General features: G+C 48.9%; 2 protein-coding genes and 1 pseudogene across 4 annotated transcripts; 1 reads left to right on the plus strand and 2 right to left on the minus strand.

Annotated features, from left to right (window-relative positions):
* Positions 1–299: 299 nt before the first annotated feature.
* Positions 300–1,772, minus strand: LOC116559419 (annotated as a pseudogene).
* On the minus strand, positions 300–4,287 carry GPR182 (G protein-coupled receptor 182). 3 transcript variants are annotated; one of them, XR_004272447.1, is made up of 3 exons: positions 4,047–4,287; positions 2,246–3,617; positions 300–1,449 (listed from the first exon to the last, which is right to left on the minus strand). XR_004272447.1 is itself a non-coding variant. In XM_032290198.1 (3 exons), the coding sequence occupies exon 2, from the start codon at positions 3,499–3,501 to the stop codon at positions 2,296–2,298; it is 1,206 nt and encodes a 401-aa protein (XP_032146089.1). In that variant the 5' UTR covers positions 3,502–3,617; positions 4,047–4,287; the 3' UTR covers positions 300–1,449; positions 2,254–2,295. The 3 variants fall into 3 exon arrangements, 2 of the variants coding, with proteins under 2 accessions (XP_032146089.1, XP_032146101.1); XM_032290198.1 differs by having other exon boundaries at positions 2,254–3,617; XM_032290210.1 differs by having other exon boundaries at positions 300–3,593.
* Positions 4,288–18,292: 14,005 nt separating this feature from the next.
* RDH16 (retinol dehydrogenase 16) lies at positions 18,293–23,473 on the plus strand. Its single transcript, XM_032290231.1, has 4 exons — positions 18,293–19,185; positions 21,324–21,582; positions 21,947–22,110; positions 22,689–23,473. Exons 1-4 carry the CDS (start codon positions 18,873–18,875, stop codon positions 22,904–22,906), a joined length of 954 nt encoding a protein of 317 aa, XP_032146122.1. The 5' UTR covers positions 18,293–18,872; the 3' UTR covers positions 22,907–23,473.
* The last annotated feature ends 446 nt before the right edge of the window (positions 23,474–23,919 follow it).

Consider the following 23,919-nt stretch of genomic DNA (forward strand, 5'->3'; position numbering starts at 1 on the left):
GCAGATGCCACAATTCTCTCAGGTAGCACATTTTCTTTCCTATAGCTGGAATTCCCCAGGATGAACTTGCTGACCCGTTTTTAGTGGGAAATTAAGTCAGACTCAACCTTTACAGGGGGTGTCCCTGAGAGGATCCTCCATCAGCCCAGAGACAGTGGTGGGTCTCTGCCTATGTCTAGTTGGACTAATTTTACCAAGCGAGAGATTTGGCTACAACTTACCTTGCCAGTGTCATTTAATTTGCTGGGACATCATGTTTCTTTGAGCGGAGCAAGTCAGATTCAAACAGGGAGGAGGCAAAAGTTTGGCGTAGTTTAATGAGGTTGATACACAGGTATTTCCACAGAGGAGACAGACCTCAAGAAGTCAGGGAGTGATGTCCATTTGGTCCCAGAGCACATGGCCCAGGTGGGGCACCCATCGATGCTGAGCATAACAGCTGGTTCCCACTCTTCCCCTCCATGGATGGGAGGCCTTAGGGAAGTATTCATACTGCCAGGGTGATAACTAATCTTGGGGGAGTGGCCTCTGAGGTGACCTGGAATGTGATAGATACAAAATTTGGTTTCCCTTGGGAAACTCCTGTAGCCCAAGTCAGAGGATGCAGTGATATGTGCATCAGATCTTGGCTTGCTTTTTTATGTTGGGACAAGGGAAGAAAGTCTTTTCAATGTGAATTCTGTGTTGGTAGGTTAAGCCCTTACTGTGACCCAACCCACAAGCCAGACTCCTGGTTCAAAAAGCCTTCAGCTCTGTGCTACTGAGCAGCTGTCTGCAGTGTAAGACCCTTTCAGGTTTGGGCCCAGTGAGGAGGGGGATGGATGATAGATGCAGGTTTCCGTCCATGCTCCTGGTAAACCGGGGTGTGTATGCAATTGGAGCACACGGTCAGTGCATCCGCACAACAGGTTCTGATTTATCAAAGCAGAACAGGTGGTCTCGGGGTCAGTGAGTAGTTACTCCAAGTTAAATATTCCGGACACATCAAGCGCTTGAGCAGGACAGAGGAGATGGTGAAGAGGCTATCAGTGATTCCATCCAGTCCCTTCACCACAGGCAGGATTAAGAGGCAAAGGACGTGGACTTGGAGGGTGGAAACTAGATCCCGTTCTTAGGCCTTCACCTCAGAGTTCTTCATGGACAGGGTCCCGGTCTCCCAAATGTAAGTGATCCTTTTCCAGAAGGCCTACTTGTTAACAGAGGACTTGTTTCATCCATAGAACAAATGTGAAGGAACATAAGTTGTGGGACAGGAAAATTATGAAAAGATGTGGCCAGGGAAAACTGACTTATAACAGCGTCAGCACTCTGCCCTGTGACGGAATGAGATGTGGCCTTACCCATCTGTGCCAGGGACAGAGGGTGAAGGACAGAGCATCTGTCAGCACCTGCTGCTGGCCGTCCCAAGGGCTGCTCCCAGAATGACATCCCTTGATACTTTCCTATTATCTGGAAAGAAAGAGATGGGGTGGGTTAGGCTTTCTGGTAGCTCTGTGTCTCCCCAGAAGTCTGGAAGTGTCCTAGACCTGAAGCCAGGAGGAGGTCAGCTCTGAGCAGCTGGCTCTGGGACAGCTCCTCTGCTTGTGGGAAGGGAGCAGGATGGACAACAGGGAGGGGAGGGTGTCAGCAAGGAAATGAAGCTGTGTTTCCTGGATGGCGGTGGGTGGAGATACTATCCTGCTGACCCAGTTGCAGGGTGCAGGTCTCAGACCTTGGCTTCGCCCCACCCCTGCCGTCCCCATCCCCTTCACTTATCATAGTTGTGCATAGGATGCACAGCTAGGGAACGTCCTGCTGGAGCCGCCTGGTTCCTTGGCCTCTGGCCTCTTGTCCCCATAACCTGCATAGTGAACTAGAAAATCAACAAGCCTACAAATACAAAAGGAGATTTGTGAGGTTCCTGCGGAGCTCACTTTTTCCGGCCAGAGTGATTTATGAAATGAATGTGTCTAGTTTCCTCTGCCGAGCACCTCTTTAGCCTCGGCTCCCTTCCCAATCCCAGCTGGAAGTACAGATTTTTAAAAGATCCAGAGTCCATGGCTGTCTCTCCCATTTATTTCACCTTTTTTTCCTGCATGTCTCCCTTAGACACAAGGACGGAGACAAATAGTACAACACTGAGGGCCTGCTCTATCCCTCCCCATCCCGTCTCCCTCTCCCCACCTCAGTATTTTAAGATAGGCTCAAAATTGAACATGAATCCTCTGACTCTCCCGCTGCATCCCCCCCCAAATCTCCCACCTACACTCTCACCTGTGCCATTTCCTTCACTGTTGGAAGAGCCTGGCCTCTACTTCAGCTGGATGTAAGAGGTTGAGGGGGAGTGATGGGGGAAGTATTTGGAAGCAAAGGGGGTGCCTGAAAGCTCAGGCTTGGCTCAGACAGACAGCCTACTGCAGCGGGCTGGCTGTCCACCTTGGTGATGACAATGGAATGCTGGGTGGAAGAGGAGGCCGGTGTGCCTGCCCTGGCCGGGTCCTTAGGCAGGTAATGGACTATGGTGTTCAGGAGCCGGTCCCGGAAGCGCGGGCTAAGAAAGTTGTAAAGGATGGGGTTGATGACACAGTGCAGCATGGAGAAGCAGTCGATGACCTCATAGAAGAAGTAGAGCAGGTGGACCAGGTGGCAGTGGAGGGAGATGTGGGTCCAATGCAGTGTGAGCAGCAGCAGGGTCACATGGTAGGGCAGCCAGCAAATAACAAAGACGGCCACGTAGGCACACATCAGCAGGCAGTGGCGCCGGCTCTCAGGCTGTCCTGGCTGCCGCAGCCGGCAGGCCATCAGCACATTGAAGACTGCAATGAGAGGGAGGGGCAGCAGGAAACCCAGGATGGTGGTAGACAGGGTCACCGCCAGGGCCCAGGTGCTATACGTTTCAAAAGGTGCCACAAAGAGGCACACGGGCTCGGGGCCCTCTACCAACTGGATGTGGACCACCTCAGGCAGCGGGATGATGGCAGAGAGGACCCAGACGCCGGCACACACGGCCCTCCGCACCTGGTGCTGGTGACGCTGCCAGGAGGGGGAGGCGCTGGTGAGGGTGGCGTAGCGATCGATGCTGAGGCACACCAGGAAGAAGATGCTGCTATACATGTTGGCGAAGTAGAAGTAGTGAGTGAAGCGACAGAAGAAGCTGCCCCAGAGCCAGGTGTAGTCCAGCATGACCTCCAGCATCCACACGGGCAGAGACAGGACGACGCCCAGGTCCGCTATGGCCATGTTGAGGATGTAGAGGTTCAGCAGCCCCGCCCGGCCTGAACTGTGCCAGTTGACGCATATCACCAGGAGGTTCTCCACCAGCCCAACCACAAACATGGCCAGGTAGAGGACAAAGAGGACCGCACGCTTGGTGCTCTCGCTGAGCTCCACGTGGCACTCAGACAAAGTGTGGTTGAAGAGGTCGAGCAGCTCAGTCCAGTTGTGGATCTCTCCAAGGTCACTGGCAGGCACTGCGGTGACCCCCTCCCAGGGGCCAGGCCCCCAGCTGGGTTTCACTGACATTGGGACCAGCACACAAGGATGAAGGCAGGGTTGGAAGGGAAAGCAGACCTCGAGAGCCTTGTGTCTTCAAGGTAGAGGCCAGAGGGAGTCACCTGCTTTGGGGAAAGATTCCAGGGCTGATGAGGCAAGAAAGGGAAGTTTAGCTTTCGAACTGTGATTAAATAAATAATACGCAACTCGCTAGCTCTGACCCAACAGCAGAGATAGTTTCTTAAGGGGTTTCAGTGCTGGAACAGGCCAGGACTGTTGGTGTCTACCAGTTCTTCTCATCCCCAGCCAGTCCCCCTCAGCAGCACCTCACCCCCGACCCCCACCATTCCTAGGTGGTCTCCAGTCTCCCCCTCTCTCCTGGCACCTCATTCCTCGGCCTTTTTGCACGGGTCTTCATTGCACTTTTTCTGTCTTGTTATTTGGACTGTGAGTATGGAACACCCACACACCCCAACGCATCTGATTCACCCCAGGAAAACCTGTGGATCATGCAGGAAAGCCAGCTGCCTCCAAAGTCCTGATTCTCATCTTCCCTGGGACAGGACGACACTCACCTGAATTTCCCTTGGGAGCCCCTAGGTCCTGGAGGGAGGACCGGCAGGTCCAGGCTGTGGGGAGCTGTGCGGAGGCTGGAGGGGCCGTGGCTGTGGGGCTGGCTTCCCTGCTGGCTTTAGGGCCGCCCTCCTCATCCGGGAAGCAGCTGTCACTGCTGAGGCTCTGTGGGGAGGGCTGGGGTTTTTCCTGCACTCCCCCAATCCGGTTACAGCGGACATCCCAGTAAAAGACCCTCTGTGCCAGTGGCGGGGAGGTCATACTGCCAGCATTAGAATCCCAACTCCTCCCTCACTCTCGGAATGAATTTACCTCTTTCCCTAGCCTTAGTGCTCTCCTCTGCAAAGTGGGGTCAGCAATATTATCTACTAAAAGGGAGATTGTGAGAATTAAAGGAGCCATTGAGGAAGGAAAAGTGCTTAGCTCAGGTCAGGCCTGTGGGAAATGCTTTACATATATGTGTATTTCCCACTCCCTAAGTCGGCTTGGAATCCTGCTCTCCCCTGTCTTGATTCCCACTAGAGTGAAACTGGATACAGGGGTGTAGGGAAGAGCTAAAATACATCTGAAAATCAGTTGGGCTTTTAATGGCTCTGGCCTGCCCCTACCATTCTCCCCAGCCTCTCACAGGGCTGTGAGCTCCCTGCCTTCATCTTGTGACTGGAGGTGAGAATCTGGGGAGAGAGAAAAGACTGAATGGCTGCACTTGGTGGGTCACGCCCGTAACCCAGCACTTTGGAGGGCCAAGGCGGGTGGATCACTTGAGGTCAGGAGTGTGAGATCAGCCTGGCCAACATAGTGAAACCCTGTCTCTACTAAAAATACAAAAATTAGCTGGGTGTGGTGATGTGTGTCTGTAATCCCATCTACTCGGGAGGCTGAGGCAGGAGAATCACTTGAACCCAGGAGGCGGAGGTTGCAGTGAGCCGAGATCAGTCCACTGCACTCCAGCCTGGGTGACAGAGCGAGACTCTGTCTCAATTAAAAAAAAAAAAAGATTGCATGTGGGGTGTCAAGGGGACTTTGTCAAAGCTTCAGGGAGACTACTGAATGGGCAGGGAGAGTGAGAACAGCACCCTCCCCGCTGTCCCCGCCCCGTGGCTTTATACTTCTCTGCGTGAAGGGTGTGGTGTGTGACTGGCAGAGATTGCCCAGGAGATGGGGCATGGGGGAGGGAGGGCAGACTTTTCTTCCCTCCAAGCTAGAGGGTAAGGGACTCTGAGCCGTGTGTTATGGGTCAACATCTTGTGTCTGCAGAGCTTCCTGCCTCTCAGAGTGCTTTCACCTCACTTCATCTCATTTGATTCTGGAGATACTCAGGTGGAGAGGATTGTGCCGCCACCACGTCTGTCTAGGTGCTAAACATCTTCATTACTCCAAAAGAAAACCCCATAACCATTAAGCAGTCGATCCTATTCCCCCTACCCCCAACTTTCTGCTTCCTGTCTCTATGGATTTACCTATTCTGGATATTTAATAGAAAGGGAACCGTATGACATGTGACCTTCTGGGTCTGTGTGTCTTTTTCATTTAGTATGTTTTCAAGGTTCATTCACATTGGAACATGCATCCGTACTTCATTTCCTTTCATGGCTGAGTAATGTTCCATGATGTATGTGTGTACATATATACACACACCACATTTTGTTTATCCACTCAAAAAGAATATTTTTTATTTTTAAATTTTTTAATTATTTTCTTAAAGACAGGGTTTCACCATGTTGGTCAGGCTGCTCTTGAACTCCTGACCTCAGGTGATCCGCCCACCTTGGCCTCCAAAGTGCTTGGATTACATGCGTGAGCCACCGCCCCCAGCCAAAAAGAACACTTTTTAAAAGTCTCCTAATTGATTCTTTTATTATGGTAAAATATACATAAAATTTACCATGTTAACCATTTTTGGGTGTGCAGTTCAGCAGCACTGAATGCATTCACACTGCTGTGCAACCATCAGCACCATTTATCTCCGTAGGAGGGGATATTTTTAACTTTGTGGTTTTCTTAAACCTTCCACTTACATATCAGATCACTCCGAGATCACAAAATCTATCATGGCCAGCGCAGTGGCTCATACCTGTAATCTCAGTGCTTTGCGAGGCTGAGGTGGGAAGACTGCTTGGGCGCAGGAGTTTGAGACAAGCCTGTGCAACAAGATGAGACCTCCACCTCTACGAAAAAATAAAATAATAACTAGGGCCGGGCACGGTGGCTCAAGCCTGTAATCCCAGCACTTTGGGAGGCTGAGGTGGGTGGATCACAAGGTCAAGAGATCGAGACCATCCTGGTCAACATGGTGAAACCCCGTCTCTACTAAAACTACAAAAAATTAGCTGGGCATGGTGGCACATGTCTGTAGTCCCAGCTACTCAGGAGGCTGAGGCAGGAGAATTGCCTGAACCCAGGAGGCGGAGGTTGTGGTGAGCCGAGATCACGCCATTGCACTCCAGCCTGGGCAACAAAAGTGAAACTCTGTCTCAAAAAAAAAATAATAATAATAACTAGGTGTGGTGGTGCAGCCTGTACTTGGGAGGCTGAGGTGGAGGGATCACTTGAGGCAAGGAATTCAAGGCTGCAGTGAGCTATGATCACACCGCTGCAATGAAGCCTGGGCGAGAGAGATAGATCCCATCTCTTAAAAAAAATACAATCCTTGGCTAGGTGAGTGGCTCATACCTGTAATCCTAGCATTTTGGGAGGTTGAGGTGGGCGTATCACCTGAGGTTAGGAATTTGAGACCAGCCTGGCCAACATGGCGAAATCTTGTCTCTACTAAAAATGCAAAAATTAGCCAGGTGTGGTGGTGTGTGCCTGTAATCTCAGCTACCCAGTAGGCTTAGGTGGGAGGACATCTTGAACCAGGGAGGTGGAGGTTGCAGTGAGCTGAGATCACACCACTGCACTCCAGGCTGGGTGACAGAGTGAGACTCTGTTTCAAAAAACGACAAAACAAAACCAAAAAACATCATGATGAACCATGACAGTGTGAAATGTGGTTTACTTTGATTTTTCAGTTAGTTTTGCTCTCTCATTCTCTCTCTTTGGGATCTTAGTTTCTATGCCATTAATATTTTTCTCCAGTAAGGAGACTTCTGAGAATTTGCCCTTCCCACTACATGCTTTTGACCCATGCATATGAAGCCTGTCCTAGACCACCCTCCAAGGAAGACCCTGGTCTGGTCTTTGTCCTCTCCAGATGGCCACATCTGTGTCCATTTCTGTTTCTCACAAGACTGCCCTTTAGTGGCTCCTATCTCCTGGGTCTCTGAATTGTCCTCCCAGATGGAGACATCCCCCTGCAGCCTCACTTCTACCTGCTCCCTGTTCCCACCTACTTCTGTCACCCAATGTATATTTGTAGAAAGAGGAAGTGATGGTGGTTCCTTCTGGCAGAGGCTTAGAGGGAAAGTTACTCCCTCAGGAAGAAGAAAGTGATAGCTCTACAGTTTCCATGTGGGGCTTTTTTAGGGGGTGGGGGGGTGCAGCTAGAAAGAGAGAAACTGGGAGGAAGAGAAAGACGGAGGAGCAGGAGGCCAGGCTCCTTGCCAATCTGGGCAAAAGGAGCAAGCCAGCAGCTTTGCTATGTGCAGCAGGAACACCAGCAGTGAAACAATTCCTGGAAATTTACTCATTCTCCTCTCCGCCCCATTTTTTTGCCCCCAAAAGTGTAAACAAGACTTTGTGATCAACAATCAGAAAGGAAGGAAGGTACCAGGGAGGAGGTATTGAGAGACAGAGATAAAGGCAGACGACTTCCCAGGGTTGGGTCAGGCAAAGGGCTTCGCCTGGACCTTGGCAGAAGGGGTGAGGCAGGCTGCCCCAGGGATCCACCCACGTCCCTGGCTAATGGAATGGAGGCAGGTGCCTTGTGGACAGGTTAAGGCTGAAGGATTTGGCAGTGATTGCACTCACATCCACAGTGTGAACTCCCAGAAGGTCACTGAGTTAGGAAGCCAAGTCTAGTCATGGAGGCTGCTCTGCCCTCCTGCCACGGCTTCCACAAGCTAGAGAGGCAGCTAGAGGGGCATCTGGTCAGCCTAGCAGTACCAGATTAGGACCTTCCCAGGTTCCTCAAAGCCTGTGGCCCACTCCCCTGTCCTGGCTCTGTCTGCTCAGCTCTTCCTTATTCACCGGCCCTTCATAACACACCGTGGAGATAACGCCAGCTTTTGAATCAGACCTGTTTTTGAAACTTTTTTCCACCATTTGGTAGCTGTGTGATCTTGGGCAGGTCACTTAACCTTTCTGAATCTCAGTTTCTTATATTTTGTTTTAAAATATTTAATTGTACAGGTTTATGGAGTATATGTGCAGTTTTCTTACATGCATGGATTGCATGTTGGTCAAGCCAAGGCTTTTACGGTATCCATCACAAGAATAACATGCATTGTACCCATTGACTAGTTTCTCATAATCCACTCCCCTCATTCTCTCTTCCTTCCATGTTTTCACTGTTTACCATTTCACTCTCTACATCCATCTGTACACCTCTTTTAGCACTCACATATGAGTGACAACATGCGATATTTGATTTTCTGTGGCTCGCTTGTTTTACTTAAAATAATGACCTCCAGTTCTGTCCACATTGCTGCAAAAGACACTATGTCATTCTTTTTTATGGCCAAACAGTGTTCTACTCTGTATATATACACCACATTTTCTTTATCCATTTATTCATTGATGGACACTTGGGCTGATTCCATGTCTTTGCTATTGGGAATAGTGCTGTGATAAACACACTAGCGCAGGTGCCTTCTTAATGTACTGATTTTCACTTTGCGTAAATACCCAGCAGTGGAATTGCTGGGCCAAATGGCAGGTCTCAAAAACTTTTAGTTTTTTGAGAAATCACCATACTGTTTTCCATAGAAGTTGTACTCGTTCTAAGAGTTCTCTTTGCTCCACATCCTTGCTAACATTTGTTATTTAAAAAAATCTTTTTGATAATAGCCATTCTGACTGAAATAAGGTGACATCTCATAGTCGTCTTTATTTGCATTTCTCTGATGAGCATTTTTTTTCATATAACTGTTGGCCATTTGCATGTCTTCTTTTGAAAAATGTCTATTCATATCATTTGCCCACATTTTAGTAGGATTATTTGTGGGGTTTTTTATTTGCTTGAGTTCTTTGTATATTCTGGACATGTCAGATAAATAGTTTGCAAATGTTTTCTCCAATTCTGCGGGTTGTTCATTCTGTTGCTTATTTCTTTTGTTGTGCAGAGCTTTTTAGTTTGATTAAGTCCATTTGTTTATTTTTGTTTTTGTTGCCTGTGCTTCTGAAATCTTAGTCATAAATTCCTTCCCTAGACCAATGCCTAGGAGACTTATACTAGATTCTAGATTTTCCCCCCAATACTAGTATTTTCTTCTAGCATTTTAGTAATAGTTTTGGGTCTTATATGTAAGCCTTTAATCCTGAGTTGATTTTTGTGTCTGGTGAGAGATAGGAGTTGAGTCTCGGTATCTTAATATGTAAAGTGAGGATTATGATGCTTCCATTACAGGTTATTACAGGGATACATGAGATAATATATATAAGCATGCCCTTTTTCCACTTCTTGGGGATAAGGAAAAAGGAATCCGCTTTTGAGGAAATGACATTGAGAGACCTCTCTAGTCCTACTACCACCAGCCAATTTTTCCTCTCTGAATTAGATCAATGTGAGTTTTCTCTTTTATTTGGCTGTCTGGGGTTGTGGTTTTTTTACATAGAAGGGTGAGAACATTCCCAAATGTCACTATGAATTACCACAGAAGAGATGCAGTAAGAGCTAATGTTTATCAAATATGCACCATTGGCCAGACACAGTTGTAAGGGGCTTTATCCGTATCACCTCATTTAATCCTCATAACAACTTCATGGAGTCGGTACTACCATCAACAAGGAAACTGAAGCACGGAAACGTTAAATCACTTGCCCAGTCACACAGCCGATAGTTCAATAAGCCCATATTACAAGGATTCAAGAGAGCTGGATTCCATGCAGCTAATGGTTTTAGGTGTGAATGCTATGAAAAGCATAAGCAAGTTTTTGATTGTTGTGTTATGTGCATTTTTGTGGGGGCTTATAACCTTCCTTAGATTCTCTAAGGGCCCATGATGTCCAAAAACTTAAAAAAAGATGACCCTTGGAGAGCTTTTCCTGGACTGGCGTCAGGGTAAAAAAAAAAATCAACGTTGGGTACCCACTTCTGTGGACCTGACTCAGCCCTGAGAATTCTAGGAAATTTCTTACATGAGGAAGGAGATGTCTCCTTCATGAAGGCTGAGGGATTTGTAGGATAATCTCGGAGGGATTTGAGAAGGGAAAGTGAATGTCTTTGTTTCCCACCCCCTATCTTTCACGAGATGAAGGACAACTGTTTCCTCTGTGATTTCCCAAGAGTGAAAAGGGAGGGTGTGACATTAGTCTCAGGAAGAGGAAGCTTGAGAAGACTGATAAGAGACTGGAAAGGCCCCAGATACTGTTAATATTCCTCTGCGGCCTGCAGCACCAGCAGCCTCCCCTCATGCCTCTACTCTTCTCCCTCCTTTGGTCTCCTGTCTCCCCCAGCTTCCATTTCTCCTTCACTCTCCCATCTCCAGATCTGCACCCCTCCCCCAGCCTCTCTGTAGATGTGGTAAGTCTCTTGATTCTAGATTTTTTCTGTTTTTATCAACTTTTGTTGAGCACCTAATGTGTGCTGGTCGGAAATTCTCCAGTGCTTCCCAAGATCCCATCTTTCTAAGTTTTTGTCATTTTAATAAAGGCATACGGATTCTTAGACTCCCTGAAATTTGAGTTGGGAGGACTTGACAAATTCGTCTTGATTCTCCTCCCTTGTTATAAAGATGAGAAAAATGGAGGCTTTAGGAAATCTTATGTTGTTGGATGATGTAAGAAAAAGTGATGAAAATGGAAAGTGAAACCAGATGTTGCAGTGTCATCTACCCCAACATTCATTCATCTCTGCTAGATGCTAGCACAGCCAGGGGCTGGAAATACAAAAATGACTGGACTCGGTCTTCCCCAGGGGTCTCTGAGTCTGTCAAACCTCTAGTATGCAGCACACTCAAGGCACCGTTCATGTTGCTTAACACTAATCCAGTCTCTTGCCAGCCAGCAGACTTGCTGTTTCCCTCCTTCTTTGGATATCCGTGCAGGAGGATATGGGTGCGTCCTGACGCTGGAGGCAGTGGCCACTAGGATGGGTTGAAGAGCCTTGGCCAATCCGAGGCCGATGCCCACGTCGAGACTGCAGGGCTAGAGAAGAACCACCAGGGGGCGCGCGGCTCTTTGTTAGCCTCTGGTTTCTGCAGGAAATCTCTCCTCCTCGCCCCCAGTCCATCTCCACTTCTTTCTCCAATTATGTAATAGAAATTGGGCAAACGTGGACAGTGGGAAAAACGCCCAGTACAAAAAAACTCTGCATTATTCTGTCCACCTTTATTTCTCCAGCTCCCTGACCCTTTACACCTGCCCCCAGGTTATGAAATGGTTTCCTTGACCTCACCTGGAGGGACCCTCCGTGGACAGCAGTGAGGTCCAGCCTGTACCCCTTTCTGTAGTCTCCCGAGGAGAAGATCTCTCCTGTCCATCAATACCCTGATATAAACTGAAATAATACCTTTCCAGTTACTAGGGTTCATATCCTGCTTGGGCAAGGTTTTAGACACAGCATCCTCTGTCCTTGTTCAAACGAGCAATGCTTTTAGACGCTCAGTGTGTGAGGGGTCCAGATCCTGGATGTGGGAGGGGAGAGGGCAGTGGAGCCAGCATCCAGGGCTGGGTACAGGGCATTTTTGGAGGTGAGCGGGTGAGCCCTGTGACACCTGAGTAAGTCATTCCATTCCCCCTCCCAGCAGCCCTGGGCACTTCCTTCCTGTGGGTTCCAAGTCTCCATTCCCTTCTCTCCCCCTTTCTTTACCTGTGAGGTCGGACTCCTTCTGTGGGTCCTCCACCCCTTTCTGCCCCACAAAACTACTATAGCAGGAAGGACCTGCTCCTGTCCACTCTTTTGCCTTTTCCTTCTAATCCTAGAGAGCCTGACTATGCCCTACTTTTCTGGGGAGTGATTGATTCTGGGTACTGAGCAGGATGAGGAAACTCAGGATCAGAGGATTTCTATCTAATGTGCCTGGAAACCATGTGTAGCTTTCCAGTAAAGTGTGTGTTCAGGGACACCATGGTCCAGGAATGTTGGTATACAGGGTGTGTTAGGCTGTTCTTGTATTTCTGTAATAAATACCTGAGACTGGGTAATTTATATTAAAAAAACATTTAATTGGCTCATGGGTCTGCAGGCTGTATAAGCATGGCGCCTGCATCTGCTTGGCTCCTGGCGAGGCATCAGGAAGCTTACAATTATGGCAGAAAGCAAAGAGGGAGCTGATTTGTCACATGGCGAGCAAGAGAGAGAGCTGGGGAGGTCCCACACTTTTAAACCACCAGATCCCATGACAACTTACTCCAGTATCTCCAGGACAGCACCAAGCCATGCAGGATCCACTACCATGACCGAACACCTCCCACCAGCCCCTGCCTCCAATATTGGGGACCACATTTCAACATGCAATTTTGGTGGCACAAATGTCCAAACCATATCATAATATAGGTAGAGACAAGTTCTGACCCTTGCTTGTAGATCAGAGTGGTGTATGTCATGGTGTCTGTGTATGGGCACCTGTGTGGACACCTCTGTGGACACCTGAGTAGGCATAGCAAGGCAGAGACATTGGTGGACTAGGGAACAATCCTGAGTAGTGATATCTACTCACTGGGCAGGACTTGGGGTATGCAATGGTGTGCATCAGTACTGGCAAAAGCAGTTGAAAGAACAGAGAGATGAAGCCAGGATAAAAAATGGTGCAGAAAGACAGTGATCAGGGAGGAAAGTGAGGACTCCCTGCCAAAATGCCTGGGGGTCTCCCTGCCTACCATAGCCGTCGGTGTTATTAAGTCCTCCTGTCTGAACAGAGGCCAGACTCACCCCAGCCTGTCTGTGTCTGTCCTTTGCAAAGCCATGTGTCTCTACCTGGCAGTCCTCCTGGGCCTGTACCACCTTCTCCCTGGTACCGGGAGGGGCAGGTGCTGAGCTACCTGAGAGACAAGTACGTGTTCATCACAGGCTGTGACTCGGACTTCAGAAACCTACTGGCCAGACAGCTGGAGGCTTAAGGCTTGTGGATGCTGGCTGCACGTAGGACAGAGAAGGAGGCCGAGCTGCTGAGGGGCCAGACTTCAGACAGGCAGGAGGCGGTGACGCTGGACATCACCAAGATAGAGACATTGCTGCAGCTTTCCAGTGGGTGAAGGAGTGCGTGGGGAGCAGAGGTACCACCTCGATCCCGGCTTGTGCCTGTTTGTTTCTTCTCTCTCTGTGTCACTAGAGGAGACCTAGCATCTGCTAACTGGGAACATTCCCAAGACTTTTATTTTCAGGGGCTCGAGCTTTCCATTTTCCAGAGCAGAAGTCCTAGAGTGGTTGTGGCTGGGCCCAGGGTTAGAGGATCCAGCCCGTGGTTAGAGCCCAGTCTCTGGAGAATGCTGGAAGCAACCCAAGCCTCCATTAACAGATTATGGATAAAGAAAATGTGGTACATATACACAATGGAGTACAACTCAGCCATAAAAAGAATGAGATTCAGCCAGGCACAGTTACTCACACCTGTAATCCCAACAGTTTGGGAGGCCAAGGCAGGTGGATCTCCTGAGGTCAGGAATTTGAGACCAGCCTGGCCATCTCTACAAAAAATACAAAAATTATTGAGGTGTGGTGGTGCGTGCCTGTAATCCCAGCTACTCAGGAGGCTGAGGTGGGAGAATCACTTGAACCCAGGAGGTGGAGGTTTCAGTGAGCCAAGATCGTGCCACTGCACTCCAGCCTGGGTGACAGAGTAAGACTTCATCCAGAAAAAAAAAAAAAAAAGATTGAGATTCAGTCATTTGCAACAACATGGATGGAAGTGGAGATCTTTTTTTTTTTTTTTTTTGGAATAACAAATGTTTATTCAGAAATGGTTAAGTAATACATAATCACCCTTCATCCCTTAATGCCTCTTCCTCTCTTTTTGCACAAGAAACACAGATGGGTAATGCAGGGGCATGGGAAGTGGAGGTGGAGGAGGACACAGGACTGGCCCACCACCTTCTCTTCCATGTCTCCCAAGGTGACAGCTTATACAGTGGAGGCAGCAAACAGGTCCCCTCAATGTACCAGATGATCACCTACAGCACCAGCTCCAGATGGCTGCAGCCGGGGTCAGTGAAACTGTGACAACCAGAATATATCAGCTTTGGGACTAGAGGGGCGGGTAAAGCCTCGTGGCAGGATACTTACCGTCCCAACCCTAAGCAGAGTCCAAGCAGCGAGCCCCGTTCCCAGTACCTGAAAAACCAGGTCCTACTGCCTTCTGGGTGCTCTCTTGGGCCAGAAAGGGTAAAGTCTCGGAGGAGTGTCTTCCAGCTGTTAACTAGAAGCCAGTCTGCACCCGCTTGAAGGGATTAAGAGAATAAAAAGCAGCATCTTTAAAGAACTGGAGGTGGAGCACCACCAGGCCCCTTCCTTGGCCTTTCCTGGCCTGGGGAACCTCAGAGCCTGAGGATTGAAGCTGGGTCCAAACCCTGGGTCCTTCCTGCCTGACAGACTGACCTCTAGAAACATGAGTTTCTGGGTTTTTCTTCACTGGGCTAGCCTCAAGCAGGTCTTGGGCACTCTGTCTCTAGCATGCACCTTTCCCAGTACTTGCAACTGAATCTGCAGAGCTCCGAGAATCCTGCTCCCCTCCAGCTCTGCCAACCTGGATTCCCTTCAGTTCCAACAAACCAGCAGGGGACCACTCAGTGACACTAGGGGCAACACTGGCCTGGTAATTCAGGGACGGCCCTTGGGATCTATAGCTTTGTGCCCACTGCCGGCACCGATGCTGGGGAAACAGCTTGCCTAGAGAGTTGCCTTGTTCCCTTGACTCCTCCTCCTCTGCCAAGGCAGAAAAATATCCCTCTGGTCATGGATGGATGGGTCACTCACAAAAGTGGGAATGCTGGGTGGCAGCTAGATATATGCCTCTGGCCATCCCTGACTACTATCCTGTAGGCAACTGAGGCTAGAAATGGAGAGCCAGGAGCAAACCAACCTCTTGCATTCAAATAAGCCCCAACCCCTCCGTGTCGCAGAATGGGAGGTGGAGCCTTCGAAAGGCCCAACCAGAGGAGAGCTGGCAGCTGCACCAAAACCAGGATGTGATGAGTGCCAGCCTAGGTGAGAACCGGGAGGGCTCACAACACAACCTCCCTCCCAGCAGTGACACCCAGAAGGGAAAAAGACCTGGGGTGGGGCATTCAGCACAACTCAAGGGCAAGGTGAACTCTGGAGAACGACCTCTGGGCGGCGGCAGTGTGGGCCTCCAAGCCAAGCACACTCCTGGACGGACTCTTCCCAGCGGTGCAGCTTCATCCTGCCCTTGCCACTAGTGAGGCCTGGAGCTAATGTGGAGAGGACAAGAGGCGGAAGTGGAGATCTTTTTTTTTTGAGATGGAGTTTCACTCTTGTTGCCCAGGCTGGAGTGCAATGGTGTGATCTCAGCTCACTGCAACCCACGACTCCTGGGTTCAAGTGATTCTTCTGGCTCAGCCTCCTGAGTAGCAGGGATTACAGGCACGTGCCACCACGCCTGGATAATTTTTAGTATTTTTAGTAGAGACAGGGTTTCACCATGTTGGCCAGGCTGGTCTCGATCTCCTGACCTCAGGTGATCCACCTGCCTCGGCCTCCCAAAGTGCTGGGATTACAGGTGTGAGCCACTGTGTCAGGCCAAAACTGGAGATCTTTATGTTAAGTGAAATAAGCCAGGCACAGAAAGACACACACAGCATGTTCTCACTTATTTGTGGAATCTAAAAGTTAAAACAATTGAACTCATGGATATAGAGAGCAGAAGGATGGTTTCCAGAGGCTGGGAAGGGTAGTGGCAGACTCGGGGGAAGGTGGGGATGGTGAATGGGTAGTAAAAAATAGAAATAATAAGTAAGACCTACTATTTGATAGCACAATAGAGTGACTATATTATAACTTAATTGTACATATTAAAATAAAGAGTATAGTTGGATTCATTGTAACTAAAAGGATAAATGCTTGATGGGATGGATACCCCATTGTCCATGGTGTGCTTATTTCAAATTGCATGACTGCATCAAAACATTTCACATACCCCATCAATATATAAATACAGAAATAACCCATAAATACATACACCAACTCACACCTCCACTTTACCGTATGTAAGCCGTGCTTTGCCGGGCGCTAACTAAAGTCTAACAGAAATGTGACCATTCACCTGCCTGCCTACCTGCCCCTCTACCTACATTTCTTTCCGCTTTAAGGAGATGTATAAATACTGAACCTCCTGAATACCTTTTTGGAAAAACAGGAACAGATATGTCTCTGGTTCCTGTTTTTCCAGGATGTGCACTTGTCAGGGAATAGGGACCCCTCTTAGGGCCCTGTTTTGCTCTTTCCACAAGCATGAAAATAAAGGAAAATCTTGAGACTCTTCAAGGGAAACTCCCGATACTTATCTAGCCCTGAGAAGTCAGTGAACAATTTGATAAGCAAGAAGGTAATAGTACCATAAAACAACAGCAAGTCAAGGAAGTTAGAGTCACACGACAGTTTGATTCTCTACTGCAGCCAAAGATAACATCGTAACACATACACGTCCCTTAAATGATTTTCAGAAACCCAGACCCCTTTGCTGGGGGTGGTGCCTCAAGTCTGTAATCCCAGCACTTCGGGAGGTGGAGATGGGAGAGTCCTTTGAGCCCAGAAGTTCCATATCAGCCTGGACGACATAGTGAGACCAAGTCGCTACCAAAAATTTAAAAAATTAGGCATGGTGGCACACACCTGTAGTCCCAGCTACTTGGGAGGCTGAGGCGGGAGGATCACTTGAGTCCAGGAGGTTGAGGCTGCATGAACCATATTCATGCCATTACAGTCTAGCCTGGGCAGCAGAGTGCGAGCCTGTCTCAGAAAAAACAAAAATCCAGACCTTCACCAGGTGAATCCCCTGGCACTAAGAGCTCAGGTAAGGGGTGCTGATGCCTCTCATTCTGACTGCTGTCCTTCATTCTAAATTCCTTCCTGAGGTGCCTGGAGGAGGTGACATCCACAAGCCAGAACTAATATTCTTTTTTGCTGATCCCAAATTTTTATTCAAAGCCTTGCCTCCTAAACCAACCACAAACCAGAAAATCTTTGGTTCACCTAGGACTTGCTCCCTGACCTCAGTCTGCAAGATGTCCCACCTTTTTAAGTCACAGCAATGTATATCCTCCAGGTGTTGCTTTGTGACTTCTCCTGTAAGTTCTGCCTCCCTGCTTTGAAAAACCATTACCTGTGAGCCATAGGGGCTTAGGTTCTTAAGTCTGAGCTGCCTGGTTATACTTGATTAGTGTCCTGCAATAACTAGCTCCTTTCACTTGTCGCTGTCCTGATGTCAGTGTTTGGCTTTGCTGTGCAGGGCGAGAGGACCTCAGTGCAGTTCCATGACAGCCTGACTTTATTGAGATATAAATCTCATGACTGACACTTAAGCCCCAGTCACACATTTTGGTTGTCAAAGGACTTAGGTAGTGGGGAGGAAGTCTGCAAGCCACAGGCAAATCTGGGTGATTTCACATTTGGGGTGAGGGGGTGTCTCCCAGATGCCTCCTCCCTCTGACTGCCCCCTCTGGGACTTTCTGTAATTGCTCTTGACTAGAGTGTCTGGGGAGCAGATACCACCCCAGCAAGGGTCCCGTTACTCTCAGGATGAATAAGAGTGGAGCAGTGAACGTGAAGGTTGGGAAATGTCTCTGTGCATTTCGGCCCTTGAGAACATGCAGTTGAAGGAAGCCCTGGTCAGTGAGAAGATTCTGGAATGGGCCCTGGCAGGGGAGGGCAGAGGGCAGCACCCAGGGCTGGGCATAGAGTATATCCAGGGGTGAGTATGTGAGCCCTGTGACAGCTGCATGTGTAATTTCTCCCATTCCTCCTCCCAGCAGCCCTGGGCGTTTCCTTCCTGTGGGTTCCAAGTCTCCGTTCCTTCCCCCCACTTTCTTTACCTCTGAGGCTGGACTTCCCCTGTAGGATCCTGCACTGCTTCTGCCCCAGAAAACTACTATAGCAGGACAGGACCTGTTCCTGTCCACTCTTTTCCCTTCTCCTTCTCATCCTAAAGAGCCTACGGTGTCCCAGTTTTCTGAGGAGTGATTGATTCTGGGTGCTGAGCAGGATGAGGAAACTCAAGCTCAAAGAGGGGTTTCTGCTTAAGGGGCCTGGAAACCATGTGTAGCTGCCCAATAAGGTCTTTCTGTGTTCTGAAGGTCATGGACCAGGAGGTTTGGTATAGGAGCTTTGTAGAGACAGTTCTGACCCTTGTACTTTGATGGGAGGGGTGTGTTTGGCATGGCGAGTGTGTGTGGGCAGCTGTGTGTGAGCCTGTGTGGTCTGTGCATGTTCTTGTGTGAATACATATGTGTGCTCCTGCATGGACACAGCATGCCACAGCAAGGCAGAGAGAAATCAGGGGACTAGGGACACATTGCTGAGTCATAATATCTTTCTACTTGGCAGGACTTGTGGTGTTCAAAGGCACACATGAATACTTGCAAAAGCAGTTGAAAGAGTAGCGAGGTGGAGCCAGAATAAATACTTGGCAGAAAGACAGCGATCAGGGTGGAAAGTGAGGACTCCCTGCCAAAGTGCCTGAGGGCGCCGCCCTCTGTGTTCTTAAGTCCTCCTGTGTGAACAGAGGCCAGACTCTGGGTTCCCCCACATTCTGTCTGTGTCTGTCCTCTGCAAAGGCATGTGGCTCTACCTGGCAGTTTTCGTGGGCCTGTACTACCTTCTGCGCTGGTACCGGGAGAGGCAGGTGGTGAGTCACCTGAGAGACAAGTGTGTGTTCATCACGGGCTGTGACTCGGGCTTCGGGAACCAACTGGCAAGACAGCTGGATGAACGAGGGCTGCAGGTGCTGGCTGCGTGTCTGACGGAGAAAGGAGCGGAGCGGCTGAGGCGCCAGACTTCAGACAGGCTGGAGACAGTGACCCTGGATGTCACCAAGACGGACAGTGTTGCTGCAGCCGCTCAGTGGGTGAAGGAGCGCTTGGGGGACAGAGGTACCACCCAGATCCCTGTCTGTATCTACCTTCTGTGTGAAGGGGCCGCCTCCTGTCTTCTTCCTGGGAAGATTTCTACAGTGTCTTTCCAGGCTGGAGTAGCAGTAGCTTCTTGGTATTTCTCACTTAGGCTGGCCTGAGCTCCATGTCTTTCCAATCCTTGCCCACTTCCAACAATGGAGGTGTCTAGTCTTGGGGAGAGTCTGCCCCGATGAGAATTTTCTCTCCAGAATTCCTCTCTATCCTCTCCCCTCCATTCTAAGCAGGAGTCATGGGTTGTTTGACGCTGAGGGCCTGGGCTAGAGATCTGGAGACTTGCTGGAGGACGCTGAGAAGGGAGCACAGGGCTGCAGGTGTGCACGGAGGCTGTGGCTGTGCTGGACCCGGGCTCGTGTTCCCGGCACTTTACCTTGTTCCTGCCGGGCCCATTGGCGTCCACCAAGAGCCACGACCATCCTCATCTTCAGAGGAGGGTATCAGCATCAGGACGAGTTAAGGAAGGCTGAAGTAGTAAGGGATTACTTTTTCTTTCTTTCTTTCTTTCACTACACTAATTCATCTGTATTATTACAGGTGAAGAAAGAACATGAATTTATTTTATGTAAGAATAAGTGCAGAATAGGATCTTTGTGGAAAATACTGAAAAGAATAAAAATGAAATTTCCCTGAAATTGTTCATATATAAGTCCTTTTTACAGTTTTACATAATTAAGATTCTATTTTTTTCTTAGTTTCTGTCACCTTATATTCTATAGAGAAGATGAACATTCTTCTACCATAATGATCATTTTTATAAAATTGTATCTAATGATGTAGAAAACTGTGTCCTCCAAATAGCCTTATCTCTGTAATCCATACTGAGTGGTTGGATATGAAATTCCTTCCACTGTTTATCATCACAAATGTCATCTTGATGGACTTTGATTTGCCAACATCCATGTATGTGTGGGTAATGATTCAATTTTGATAATGAGATGTCTGGGTGGAGGAGTCTGCGTTTGTTTCAGAGCAGGGCCTGTTTCTGAGCAGGGGACAGATTCATATGCCTGGGCCAACCCTTCCAGATCAACAACTGCCACCCCCTGTCCTGACTCAAGGGACCCTGTGCTCCTGCTCCCTAGCTCTGTGAGTGGAAAACTGTTGACGTGAAGTCCTGGGGATTGTGTGTTTACATCTTCCAGAGAGATTTTCCCAGAGCTGAGTGAACTTGGGACTGCAGGGAAAGTTGGAGAGTGGGCTTCTGATGCAGCAGGAAGAGACGGTGACATTTTCTGGGGCAGAGGGTGAAGTCTGTGTACTGGGTGGGGTGAGGCAGCCTTGCCTCGTCCCCAAAGCCTGTGCATTGGAATTTTCCAGCACTTTCTCTAGGAATGTTACTGGATATCAATGCAGGATGTTTGAAGACCAGTGCCCTGAGGTCAAACACAGGATCTCCTCCGAGTTCCCCCAAGCACAGGATTTCAGGCCTGTCTCTCTTCTGTCTCTCCCTTACTCTTCCTCTCTAATCTCCAGCTCTCTCTCTCTCTCTCTCTTTTTTTTTTTTTTTTTTTTTTGAGATGCAATCTTGCTCTGTCGCCAGCCTGTAGGGCAGTGGCGCAATCGCAGCTCACTGCAATCTCTGCCTCCCAGGTTAAGCAATTCTCCTGCCTCGGCCTCCCAAAGTGCTGGGATTACAGGTGTGAGACACCTCGCCCGGCCCTTCTCTTGTCTCTTATTTCATCAACAGATGTTGAATACTCATTATGTAAGGTATGAAAATTCAGGTGTCTGTAATGTCTGCAAGGCAACGTTAATGTTTAAGTAACCAAACATGGATCTTCATGTTTCCAGACTAATACATGGACAATATCTCTTTAACATGATTTCCTGTAATGCTTAAATAGGGGTAATAGCTTGTTGTCTCTCAGGCAGTGGGCTGGGCCCTGAAGAGTAAATGGAGAAGGACCTGGGTTCTGTGGCCCACCAGCTGCCAAATGCCCAGTCCCCAAGCCTGTAGATACCGTGGTGTTGTTTGCTATGTCCTCCTCCCCTCTCACACCTGTCATTCTGCCTTCACTTTGTTGTCATGTGAATTGCACCCTGTGTCCATCTGCACAGGCACAACACAGTGATGCTCTCTCATCTCCCCACTGTCCCAGGACTCTGGGGCTTGGTGAATAATGCTGGTATTGCCTTGCCCGTTGCCCCCAATGAGTGGCTGACCAAGCAGGACTTTGTGACCATACTGGACGTGAACTTGTTGGGGTTAATTGATGTGACTCTGAACCTGCTGCCCTTAGTGAGGAAGGCCAGGGGCCGTGTGGTCAACGTCTCAAGTGTCTTGGGCCGGATAACACTTTTCAGTGGAGGCTACAGCATCTCCAAGTATGGCGTAGAAGCCTTCTCCGACTCCCTCAGGTATGTTTCTGGGATGGGGCCCACCCAGGTCTTCCTGCTCCTGTCCTTGTTGGGAAGGCTTTTTCAGGGAGTTCCTTGAATCCAGCCTGTAAGGCCCTTTCATGAGATCCCTTTCTGTCTTCATGTGTGAAGCTCTCATCATCCTCTTTCTGGATTGGGCTGGCCATTCAGTGGGAAGCACATTCCTGAGTGCTGGGTGGCAGAGGGGCCCCTGGTCAGAGAGTTTCTTTAATGATTCCTCTTCCCTGAATGGATCTGTTCGTCAGAAACTGCCAGAGTCAGAATTGGACCTGGATATTTTATTCTTTGTGTTTTACCTTCTAAGGCCCCTAAGGCTTTCCCCCTCTGTTTCTCTGTCTTGCAGGAGGGAGCTCTCCTACTTTGGGGTGAAGGTGGCTATGATTGAGCCTGGCTTTTTCAAGACTGCTATAGCCAATAAGGATAGAATCTTTAAGAGCTTCCTGGATATTTGGGACCGGGCCAGGCCAGAGGTCAAGCAGATCTATGGCGAGAATTTCGTTACATCCTGTGAGTAAGCTGTGGACAGCAGGGAGAGAAGCAAACCCTTGTGGGGAATCCCTGGCCTACCATTGGTGTCTGAAGGGCATTAGAGTTTGATCTCCAGGCTCTCCCTGCCCCACAAAGTGGAGACCTTTAGCCCCATTTCCATAATGTATGCTGTGTGGTCAACTGGTCACGTAAAGCAAGTGTCCAGGCTTCTTAGAACTTGGGACCAGTGTCTATCTGAACCCGTCGTTATTTTGAGAAGCAAAATAAAGCCAGAAAAGGAAGACATTAGGGGCCTGATCACAAGCTGGCATTAGAGACAGCTGGTTTTTGTGTGCTGAGACTTCTACTATGCGTGGAGACCATCATTTACGCAGATCAGATATTCCCAAATAGAGACAGACGTGGCTTAGTGTGGAACACTTCTTACTTTCTCATGGATGGGCTCCAACTCAGGGAATTTGGATAAAGTAGACTTGAGGCATTGCTTGCCTGGGGGTTGTGGAGTGAGTTCTTAGAACCTTTCCATTTTAAGTTGAATTCAAAGCAGGATTGGTTGCAGGTGGAAATATACATGGATCATTTCTCATTCTTAACAGATAAGGAGTCAATTGAACAATTCGATCATAAGTGCACACAGGATCTGTCCTTGGTGACCAACTGCATAGAGCATGCACTGACTGCCTGCCACCCCCGCACTCGCTACTCAGCTGGCTGGGATGCCAAACTTTTCTACCTTCCCGTGAGCTACATGCCCACCTTCCTGGTGGATGCCATTCTCTACTGGAGTTCTCCAAGGCCAACCAAGGCTCTATGAAGCCGGGACTTGGGTGCATGGTTGCATGGATTTGGGGTGTGCTATGAGGGGTGATGTATCATGGAGAAAGAAATAAAGTTCTCAGGTCAGTAGGGCACCAATCCCACCTTCTTCATGATCTCCTGGCCATAATTCTCCTGGGAAAGGATTCCTCTCTCTGGAAATGTTGCTGGGAAAGTTTCAAGTTACACAGCTGAGAAACAGGGACCAAAGAGTGCTCCTGGGTGCATTGTCACCTTAGGTGGCCACTCAAGGCTGCAAACTTCTGGGGTAAGCGTGAGCATATGGAAGGAGCCTCAGCCATGCTATTACCTACTGCTTCCTTCTCAGACTGTGTGTTAATTCTGGGCCAGTCTACACCTTCCCATGGGCTGGAAATGGCCCGAAGGATGTGAGGGCAACTCTCCTCTGAAGATCCTTGTACACAAGGCATTGGGACTGGGAGCGCAGCCATTATGCAGCCCCAGAGGCCTCAGGAGTCATACCAGCAGTAGTGGCTTGGAGGTGGTGTCCTCAGTAGGGATCTGTGCAGAGGACAAATAAACCAGTTTTCTATTTGTCTTGAAAGCATGGACTTCCTTTAATTCTTGTGATGTTGAAAAAGTTGATAGTTTGACCCACGTGCAGTGATTTGAATGTTCTTGTGAAGCTACGCTGGATTTCAGGCACATGAGATTGCAATCCCTCTCTGAGTCTGGGTTCCCTCCTTTGCTCAGCACCCAGGATCACTCTATTGAGAAAGCCAGGTCACTGTCAGCCTCTCTAGGACTCCAATTCAAAGGCCCAAATGAGTCAACAAGAATGGGTCTCCTCCTAATACTGGAATTCTCTGCTAGAAGGAGTACAAGATCTCAGTGGGGAAGTCTTATCTGAGATTGTGCCACTGCACTCCAACCTGGCTGATAGAGTGAGACCCATCTCAAAAAAACAAAACATCCCAAGCAAAACACACAATGAGGACTGGGTGTATATAAATGGCATAATAGAAGGCTTCACAGATCATTCTCTTCTCC

Source organism: Sapajus apella, unplaced genomic scaffold (genome assembly GCF_009761245.1).
Source record: "Sapajus apella isolate SASKATOON/1434 unplaced genomic scaffold, GSC_monkey_1.0 scaffold2, whole genome shotgun sequence".
NCBI lineage: Eukaryota > Metazoa > Chordata > Mammalia > Primates > Cebidae > Sapajus > Sapajus apella.

Excerpts from the sequence above, each read along its gene's own strand:
- GPR182 (XM_032290210.1), bottom strand. The coding sequence starts at position 3,501 with ATGTCAGTGAAACCCAGCTGGGGGCCTGGCCCCTGGGAGGGGGTCACC.
- RDH16 (XM_032290231.1), top strand. The coding sequence starts at position 18,873 with ATGTGGCTCTACCTGGCAGTTTTCGTGGGCCTGTACTACCTTCTGCGC. Across the intron at positions 19,186-21,323 it reads GGAGCGCTTGGGGGACAGAG|GACTCTGGGGCTTGGTGAAT; the intron begins GTACCACCCAGA and ends CCACTGTCCCAG. Across the intron at positions 21,583-21,946 it reads GCCTTCTCCGACTCCCTCAG|GAGGGAGCTCTCCTACTTTG; the intron begins GTATGTTTCTGG and ends TCTGTCTTGCAG.